The 10,194-nt window shown below is 43.4% G+C and overlaps 1 protein-coding gene across 1 annotated transcript; it reads left to right on the plus strand.

Annotated features, from left to right (window-relative positions):
* Positions 1-743: 743 nt before the first annotated feature.
* Positions 744-9,978, plus strand: LOC146191177 (alpha-galactosidase A-like). The gene is made up of 7 exons (XM_084599890.1): positions 744-980; positions 5,676-5,847; positions 5,939-6,113; positions 6,870-6,964; positions 7,501-7,662; positions 7,799-7,996; positions 9,674-9,978. The coding sequence occupies exons 1-7, from the start codon at positions 784-786 to the stop codon at positions 9,953-9,955; spliced, it is 1,281 nt and encodes a 426-aa protein (XP_084456016.1). The 5' UTR covers positions 744-783; the 3' UTR covers positions 9,956-9,978.
* Positions 9,979-10,194: the final 216 nt, after the last annotated feature.

Genomic DNA, 10,194 nt, shown 5'->3' on the forward strand with positions numbered 1-10,194 from the left:
GTTTATTCAACTTTTCAATTGATAAGCGACCCGTTTTTAAGCTAGTTTACGTGTCTTTTATTCAGTCTTTAAATATACATAGTTTTCGTATACCTACAGTTGAAAGTTACATAGCAAGAAATCAGCTGCTTGTCGCGAAGTTGCATTTTTGGGCTGTAGTGTATTAGGCTGTCTTTCGTGGTGCCATTCTGTTCAAAAACAACCCTTGGCTGAACTGTTTACCACTGCTCCGCGAACTGTGAACATTCTGATGAGGACACACATCACCATGTGTCGATATGATGTAAGTTTATGTGATTCTTACATAACTCTATAGCCACATATGATGTCGACGTGTTTTCTTTGTATATATGCCGAATAAAAGCAAGCGCCGCTTTCTGCCGTACACACGTAGAACGTCTACAATGTGTTCGATTTGTGTGCCTGAATACACACATTAATTCCTCTGAGCTGAGGATGGGTTAAGAAAAGTGTATTCGGAGTAACTAATTGGCGCTGATATTGGCTCTAAACGCTAGATTTTGCTGAAAAGTTTAACCTCTGCAATGACACGTCGTCACTTTTTAGCGCAAAGCAGAGCATTTTATCGGAGTTTATGGATGACAATACCTCCTTTTATCTCGTCGAGCCTCTGTTCGCAGCCCTAATCTAAAACCGAGCTCTTTGCACGCATTTATTGCTTCTCTGTTCATTGACGATAATATAATTTGTCGTCATATCGGCATATCGCCAGCAGCCATGGACCGAGCCTCCTGCATTCCGCACTCTACAGCGTGTCGATAAATGCGCTTTGACTTCAAAGGCTTTACAATGTTCTTGTGGAGAAAATGGTGCATTATTTTAACCCTCGTTTCTGTGACAGAGCTGGCAGTGGAATCACTGGAAAATGGTTTAGCCCGCACTCCTCCCATGGGATGGATCACCTGGACCAGGTTCATGTGCAACCAGTGCGCTCTAGGCCGCTACGAGAACTGTCTGACGTGAGTTCTGCCGTGTTCCATCAAACCTCTCACGGCTTAGTTCACGATCAACAATGCGATGTCGATATATACTTTCCTAACAGTAGTGCAATGCTGTAATGCAAAAGAAATCAAGCGTGCTCTTTTGAGCCAGATGGGTTTGCTGCCAATACTGAGAGAGAGTGAGAGAAAGAGAGAGAAAGAGATTTATTCACTTCCGCTTCGGGAGACCGAAAATCTTCTTTAATTGTGAATTGTGCTAAGAAGTATAATAGTATAATACTAGATAAAGACAAAAAAAAATGTACCCAGGCATTTCACGCCGAACGATCCGATTACTAGGCCAAGAGAAATCCTATTATATAATCGAAAAACCGTCGGATACTCAACTGCAATGGGGATCGATCCGCGTACCTCCCACATACGAAGCGGACGATATAGGAGCTCAATAAAAGCATTTATTGCACCTTGAGCAAAATAACCCGGCAGCAGTAGCGCGCGTGGCATTTTTGAATCGAACTTATATTGCTTACAAAGCACTCATTAGCATGCTTGTTGTTTTTGCTTACCGGAGAAGGTGCTGCTTGGAAAGTCTTGGAATTAAATGTCGTAATTTTCAAGAAGAATTTCCTGCTAACACATGAGTTTTGTTTTTAAATGACTGCTGAACTTAACTCGCGTGCAGAGAAAGCCCCACCCAGTCGTGCTTGTGGGAATTTAGTTACATAATGAATTTTGTGTAAAGCGCGGCTCCAAATTTCTCGGATGCTATAGTGTCCGGCGGAACAGAGCACATGCGAACGGAGCCGAAAGCCGGGCATGACACAGAGACACGCACTATCTTCGATAAGTGCAGTGCAAGAAACTAATTAAGCACTGATTCTTAAGCTCAAGTTAAGCTTGCGTTGCATTCACGACCTAGGAAGCAAATTTATTTATTTTCTCATTGTTCGGCATAGTTATGGAACAAACCTAAATCTGCATCAGTTAGGAAGTAATTGCGACCCAGTATCCACCTCAGCGCAAACATGCAAGAGAACCGTATATATAGAACATATTCAGCAATTCCGTGATTAAAAAAATTGTTCTGATTCAGAACGCTAGTAAATAATTGCTCCTGTTTGTAATCTGTTCCACCTCAGTGGCGTCACTAGGGGGATGCGGACCGCACCGGGTGCACTGCTAGAAGGGGGGGGGGGGGAGGAGAGGGGTTACTTCAGGCGAGAGGGAGGGAGGAAGGAAGTTCCAGGGCGAAACGCCACTCGAATTTGTCTGTAAATGGGAGAAAATATTCCCAGAGCACTGTGTAATATACAGGGCAGAAGTGCGAACGCCCAAGCGTTGCTGGCGCACACGGTGCATCACGTTTGCTCTCATTACCATTATCAACTGAATGCATCATAATTATCATTGATAATGTCATCATAGTGATTATCATTAATTGAAACTTCGTTGTCGTGATGCTGTCATTCTGTCGTTGTAATTATGATATACGTTTCACGATTCCGGACATGGCGCAGCTGGTTAAAGCGCTGGGCTGGGGATCCAAGGGATGGAGATTGAATCCCCGGTGGAGGCAGTATTTTTTATTTATATTTAACTATCATTGCCACGGTATACAGGGAGAAGTACGATGTGCGTTTCACAATCCCGGGCGTGCAATTAATACCATGTTAAAGAAAGATCCCGGGTGTGGCGCAGTTGGTCAGGCAATAAAGAAAAAAAAAGTGTGGCGCTTAAAGCTCTCGGCTGGGGATCAAAGGGATGGAGGTTTGATTTCCGGTGGAGAGAAGATTTAGTTATTTTTATTTATCTTCCTCGCGGTAGACAAGGAGAATTGTGATGAGCGTGTGGGGTTGATGACGTCATTTTATTGATATCTATAGTGGGACAGGACGCCGGATGCCGTGAGTATGAGGCCTTAAAGGCTGTCGCTTCAAAATGTGTGGTATGCCTGTCGTTAAGAAGAAGAGTACCAAGTCTTTGATCTAAAAAGAAATGAGTAGGCAGACTCTTTAAGGAAGTCGCGATGCTTTACGTCTTGCTAAGAGAAAATATACGCAAGACGATTCACATGCTGCATTAGGCGGGTCTTAACTCTTCCCTGGCCCTGCTGTCGCCCAACTCCGAATAGCCGGATGCGGGTGCATTTTTTGTGCGTGTTCAGAACACTAAATAGTTCGTATGCTGTACTAGTGGAACCAGCGAGAAGAGCATGAACCACAAGACGGCACATCTACTAATTCTCACTCTTTTCCCTGATCCCGCTATGCCAGATGTATACAAGATAGCCTATATTGTCACCCCGTAGTTATTTGAGCACGCATATTGGTCCCAGATTTTCTCGTCGGTCAAAGTTTGTATTTCTCGTGGTTTATAAGTGCCTTTTTGTTGTTACGGTCGCGACCCGGAAATCCTTCCATCGAGAACCACTTGCTTTGGCTATTTATTCACAAGTGCACTGTTCCCTAGAAACAAAAAAAAAAAAAAAAAATACGACACACCCTTCTTTTTTGGTTGTTGTTTCGTTAATAAATATATAATTACGTTCCTCAAATGTGATGTTTTGCTGAATTTTAAGTAATAGGTACGGTCGTTATGCATAGGTCTTAAAAAATAAAAAAAATCATTGGATCTGCTTGTACCGGGTCGTGAAGTGCACATAACGAACCAAGCCATGCGAACAAATGAAGTGGCAGTGTGTCGCACAGGAGAGGGGGGGGGGGGGGGGGGGGGTCATGGCGCTGACCCTAGTGACGCTACTGCTCCACCTATAAAGGTCGTTTTTTAATATTCGTTGAATAACTCAACTATGTGCTTCAATAGAGCCACCTGGAATTATTTGGACTGTTAGTCAGAACAGCTTTTCCATCCCCGTACGGTTTTATCAATAACACCGAAATAGGTTCTGTAATTGCTGAAGAATTCCTTTAGGAGCAAAAATAATTTTCATAAAAAATGCCAGGAAACCTGAGATCAAAATGTCGACATAAAATGGGGTGCATGCAGAAATTCTCGGTAGTGAAATTTCCAGTATTACCAAGCCGTATCGCTTTCGATTTGGATAATTAATGCTGCCAAACTTTCTTAACATTTTGAACAATCCCAAAGATTTCTTCACAGGCTTCCATAATAAGAGCCCCAACCTCTTCTGGACACATCATTTATGGCTATACATGCTGCAGAGCGTACCGGTGCGGACAAAAGTGAACAGAGAACGCTATTTCATTCAAAAATGTTTTGCGCTTTGTATAATTGAAACTGGCAGTAATGATATATGCGAACCGGTAGTAGACGCCAGTGCCCTTTCACTTGGTCAATTATTGTTTTCTTATCTCCGGCACAGAAGGCGTGATTTTAATTTGGAGGGCAAAGCATCCTCCGTTAACTTGTCTGCACCTGTACCTCTAGTGAACGGCAGTCTTTTGAAGGGCGCAAGCGCCAATGACTGATGTCAACATTCTCTTACGCTCCAGCTGTCTTCGCTTCCTTTCTCACTTTCTTGAACTCCACGGTGCCGTCCTGCTCAGTTTGCGCCTCCTGTTTCGTGTTGCATTGATTGCTTTGCAATGGGGCGTGCTTTACCACGAACGATAACGTAACTATTCTGTGCAAGCAGATCGTGCCTCGTTTTCCAAGCGTACTTCGCCATCCTCAAGTGTGGCGCGTGTTCTCAACAAGGCGCCGCAAAATGGCTTAAGCCCCCTTTCAACGAAAGGCCCTGCAATGACAGAATTCGCGAAACTCTGCTCATTTGCGCACTACAGCGGCCGCTACAGGGATCGCAAAACCTCTACGGGCGAAATCATAGGTCAGTCGGTCGTGTAACGGGTGAACATCAGTTGTTGCGTAGCGAGAAGCGGATAGAGGCAGCCGAAGCAGAGCGCTTTTCACAGAGCATTGCACGTATGCATATTGTTGTAAGGAAATGAAAGGTGCAGTAGCTGTCTTAGTTTTAGTGGGCATTTCCACCGCTCTGTGAGGGCAAATTTGAAGAAAGCTTTTTTTATCATTATTTTTTTAATGCTGCAGCACTACTATGCATTTTCGCAAAATCCTGATGTCTGTAGCAGATTTGAAATTTGACCTTTCCGAGGGACTTCGGTGTCTACAGAAACCGGTGTGACAGATACTGCGCCTTTCCATTCCTACAAACCAATTACAGAACGCCGGTGAACTTTGATTTGCTTAACGCAGCGCTGGTTGTGTTCGACAAAACGCGTGTGATGTACCAACGCCATCGCTAGTAACAGCATTACTTTCAAAAGATTGTATCCGCCAAGCACATGCAATGTGTGGCCTGGCAGCATGGCTACCTGAATAATACAGCAAAATGACGTTCAATAATTGAAATACAGCAAACACAATTCTGTAAAAACACCCTGCTGCTGCACGATATTACGTGATTATAACTGAGTTAATCCGTCTGTATGTTCTTTTTTTTTTTTTTGTGCTGTAAGCGCTATAAGACAACATAAAGGAACATAGCCAGAAAAGAAGAAGGTGCTTAGCTCGAAACTTGACTATGGAAACTTTTCCTCGCTAGCAAAAAAAAAAAAAAAAAACGACTACTTTTTTTAACCTTTTCTGGATTAGCTCTTGCGGAATATGAAACTTCGGCTAACGCTGGTTTGATTTTGATTTGTACGCGTTATTGTGGCAATCACCTACATGGTGTGTAATGCCGCTTTGTTGACGTTCGTGTTCTCATTTCAGCCAGAGCCTCATCTCTGAAATGGCCGAACGAATGATGTACGATGGCTACAAGGATGCCGGCTACGAGTATTTGATCATAGACGACTGCTGGAGCTTCTACTACCGAAGCCAAGGAAAGCTGGTTGGGGACCCGCGGCGGTTTCCGAGGGGCATGAAGTTTCTTGCTGACGAGGTGCGAAAGAAATAATGTACATGGTTGTCAGATGTGATATTCACGGAAGGTTTCTTTCGCGGCAATTTATTTCTTGCTTCCTGGCACCCAGGTTCATTACAGAGGACTTAAGTTTGGCATCTACACCGGCATCGGCACGCAAACTTGCGCTGGGTTCCCTGGAAGTTTCGGCTACTACAAAACGGATGCCGAGACATTCGCTGAGTGGGGCGTGGATTACATTAAGGTGGACGGCTGTTCTGCAGATCCAAAGGAAATGGATAACCGTAGGTTTTCGGTAATTGTCAACACCAAGATCTTGAGGGGGGACGGCGAGGTCTGTTAATGCTCTTATACTCATCACCGAGTCTTATAACGTAGTGTTTGAAGCACCGTGATTGCGGGTAATTGTACTGTGCAGAGTTCATGAATGCTCATGTTTGGGACACTTTTTGGTTTACCTTTCCTTCGGCTCCGAACATTTTTTTTTGCCGTAGGAAGTTGTCATTGATTATAAAAGCTGTACAACATGCCTCTTTCAGTTGATAGTGAAAGCTTTGTTTGTCTCTGTCCGTGTTTCTTCCCCGCAGCTCGTTTTTCGCGAGGTATAAAACGCTGAGTGTTCACCAACTCGCCCAGGTTTTGGTTAAACTTCTACGAAGATTTCTTTGATAGAGCATAAGCACCAAACTATTAAAGCTTCAAATACTATGCCATCTCTGACTCATCGGGAACTACAGAGCCCACCTGACATTATACAGTAGACTTAGCATACAGTTGGAGCTTTTACAGGAAGTATAAATGTACCGCTGTGAAGGTTTGGTAAGAGAATAACAGATCGACAGTTGGCGTTTTAAATGTATTTGTGAAAGTTTAAGATTTTTCGTTCTCTCCTGCTTAGCCTTCATACTTCCTCAAATGTTCAACTGAGGAGGCTGAATCTTGAAATCCCCAGTGAGAGCCGTGTTGAAGTTACCGGCATAAAAATGCAAGTAGAGACTAGCAGCGGGTTATTTTATGGCATGTAAAATAAAACACTGCAGTGTACACGGAGCTGGGTCAAGCTATCCGGTCCACTCGGCGAGACATGGTGTACGCTTGTGAGTGGCCCCTTTACCAGCAGAAGGCTGGGATCATGGTGAGCGACATAGCTTGTCACTTGCATGACTTGTGCTAGAAAGCAGTAATATTCTTTGAGTGTAAATGCAACCACGTTTTAAATTGTTAACCATCACGTTTGAGCCGTTTTGGACTTTCATAACGTGGAATCACCATCCGTGGAAATGCCTCACTAAATCGGCAGGAAAAGATACGATACCGCGGAACATCCCCAGCAGCATTTGGGTGCAAATTATTAAAACTAACGAGTTAGAAAGAAAAATATGTTCATGCATAGTGCCTGTTCACAGCAACAAGCTGCACGGTCGTAATTTGATAGAGGTTAAGACGAAGTTAGTGAGCAAGTTATATGGTATTATAAGTAAATCATGCCGCTCTAGCGGTTGTGAGTTACTGCGAGATGCGCAGATTCGCAATGTACATGTTAATGATATAAGTTACCTCACTAGCGTTTAGTCGATGGAGCTCGAAGTGTCGTTTTACTTTGGTCTGTCATGTTTCAGTTGAAAACAGCTGTGTAGCAACAAATTAATTTGAATTTATTGCCCTCTTCAGCCCAATTACAAGAACATATCGAAAACATGTAACACTTGGAGGAACTACGACGACATTGGATATTCATGGGACAGCATTTATGGCGCTGTTGAATATGAAGCCGCCAACCAAGACATACTGGCAGAGGTGTCCGGACCGGGTGCTTGGACGGATCCTGATGCGGCATGTTCTTGATTTAATCACGATCAATAAGCGTTGTGGCCAGTTTTCACTGCATGATTTGTTGGTGCCGTTCTAAGCATGCACGTAATAAGATACGCTGAACATGGGCCTTCTAATTCTTATCATCCCATTTCAGATTGTGGTTGGAAACTACGGCTTGACCATCGAACAGCAGCGTCTCCAAATGGCTTTCTGGGCTATAATGGCCGCTCCCATGATAATGTCAAACGATCTCAGAAGCATCGGCAAAGAATTCAAAGAACTACTTCTTAACAAGTACATTATCGCCGTGAACCAAGATCCTCTTGGAATGATGGGAAAGCGCCTGTCTAAGGTAGAGTGAAGTCTCTACTGTCATGTAGTGAGAGACGGCTAATCTGTTTTTCTCTTGAGGTTGAAAGTTTGTCTTGACTGTTGTATTATTCCATCTGCTTATTATTGAGGAACGCAGATGAATGTAATGAAAATTGAGCTCTATCTGTAAGCATTTGGTTAAAGCTACTTTTTCTAACAAACTATCCAGTGGTTGTAGAAAATAACAGCTTATCTTTCTCAGTGAATGCACCTGCAAGACTATGACCACTAGTGGCTGATTATTTTATACTTCAATCTTTTTGCGCTCTAAGTTGTCTGATCCGCTGGTTTCATTTTATCTGGTAGACTCTCTTTTTCCTGTCTGCATGCCTGGTTGTGTTCTAATTGTGCACTGGATGACATGCTGATGCCCTCTCTTTAGGTAGTATTTTAGAACTCTCCAGATCTGTCACATATATTCTCCAAATATGCGACAGTTCCTGACTTCTGTTACACCGGCGGCACGGCAATATGCCTTAAGGTGCATACAATGAACAGAATTGGCTCTTTGAAACGATGCTATCCTTTTTTAGTAGCAGTACAAATAGACGAACAAACAAACAAGCAAGCAAATGAAGCGATAAATAGCAGTCCAGTCTAAATAAATGCACTGTACTGTACTAATCGTCATCGCTTCAGCCACCGACATGCACCGGTCCTGTTGGTGAGCCTGAAGACGAAGTTTGCCGCAGTCTTGGTGGTTGGATATGCCTAGCGCTCCGCTGCAAGATTCTCCAGAGCAGCTCAATCCATCTGGGCTCTCTGAATAAACGCAATACCAGAGCACAAAAAATATAATTCAGTGTACTTAGCCAAACAATACTATGAGTCTACGCTGGAATAACACACAGCAGAGAGTTGGCAGGGAGGTAGCATTCTTAATGATAGAGATAAAGTCGAACAAAGGTTGAATAAGAGCTTCAGTACGCTAAGCAATGTTTCGACGAAGAGAATTACAAGTCTTCTCACCGAAATATACGGGAGAACAGCACAAAAGCGGGACAAGGACAAGACGAGCGCAGTCGTGATGACTAATGCATCAGCAATCCTTCGGTGTCACTAAATGACAAGGAAATAGCATACGTCACCTCCCATGTGAGATAGATTTGATTTTTATGGTTACCTTTTTCACTTTCTTTTTATGTTTCATTGTGTGACTTCTCTGTATATAATTCTCTTACCGCCCTTCAATATACCTACTTGATAGTCAGCGCTTGTCTCGTTCTTGTACCGCCACTGCTGCTCTGTTCCCCAGTTTGAATGCCTACCAACTATCCCATATTTCAGCTTTACTCTGGCCGAAACGTTGGCTAGCAGACCTGGCCTACCCCTCATCTTTTGTTCACATTTGTAGCATGTTTTGCTGTAATACGCAGCAATAAGCACTGAAAAAAAAAATTAATAGGCAACCATGTTTTATTTATTTTTTAATTTTGTGCAGGATTCTTCATTTAAAAGCAACTGTAGTTGCATTCAGCTGCCTAAAATACTCTGGACAATGCTGGAGCGCTTCAAGTAATTTGAGCCAGACCATATAGGATAGGCTCGTGAATATCATTTCGCTTTTACATCACCTGGACGTTATGAGTAACTTGAATATTTGTTCCAAGGGCTACCTCTACAGGTGACTTCACGATTTGCCTTTAATTCTCGGCAGACAAACAACACAGACGTGTGGACCCGCTGGGTAAGTCCCAAGCTACCCGACGGCAGGATGTCTATGGCTGTCGTGGTGCACAACGCCAACGCGTTCGGTGGACCAATGAGAGTGGTGCTCGGCCTATCGGACCTCGGATTGGACAGCGATGCTGGTTATGAGGTCACCGACCTGGTTCACGACAACACCTTTGTTGGAGTATACTATCCGCACCAAAGTATCGTAGTGACTGTGCCGCCCTTGGACCTCTTCTTCTTCAAGGCCACTGTTAACCAAGCTTGAATTAAACGTTATTTTGCTCATAAGATGAGTTAAACAGTCACTTCATTTTTTACGGCTGAGCACTGCTGGTAGGATGACCTGTTTTGGGAAAATGTGGGAAGTATATTACTATAAAATAAAATCACTAACTCAACGCGAATATAAGTATCTTTACTTATTAGATGGCTGCTTACGATCGTAGTGTTTGCCACATATTCTGCAGCAGAGCTTCTTGCGCACGACTTTTGTCTCCGTTTACG

The sequence above is a fragment of the Amblyomma maculatum genome, chromosome 4 (genome assembly GCF_055883805.1).
Source record: "Amblyomma maculatum isolate TAMU_Amacu chromosome 4, ASM5588380v1, whole genome shotgun sequence".
In the NCBI taxonomy this organism is placed as follows: Eukaryota; Metazoa; Arthropoda; class Arachnida; order Ixodida; family Ixodidae; genus Amblyomma; species Amblyomma maculatum.

What these genes read in the sequence shown, in the direction of transcription:
- LOC146191177 (XM_084599890.1), top strand. Translation starts at nt 784, where the DNA reads ATGCGCTTTGACTTCAAAGGCTTTACAATGTTCTTGTGGAGAAAATGG. An exon ending in AGCAGAAGGCTGGGATCATG is followed by an intron (nt 6,965 to 7,500) that starts GTGAGCGACATA and finishes TGCCCTCTTCAG; the next exon opens with CCCAATTACAAGAACATATC. An exon ending in TGGGAAAGCGCCTGTCTAAG is followed by an intron (nt 7,997 to 9,673) that starts GTAGAGTGAAGT and finishes AATTCTCGGCAG; the next exon opens with ACAAACAACACAGACGTGTG.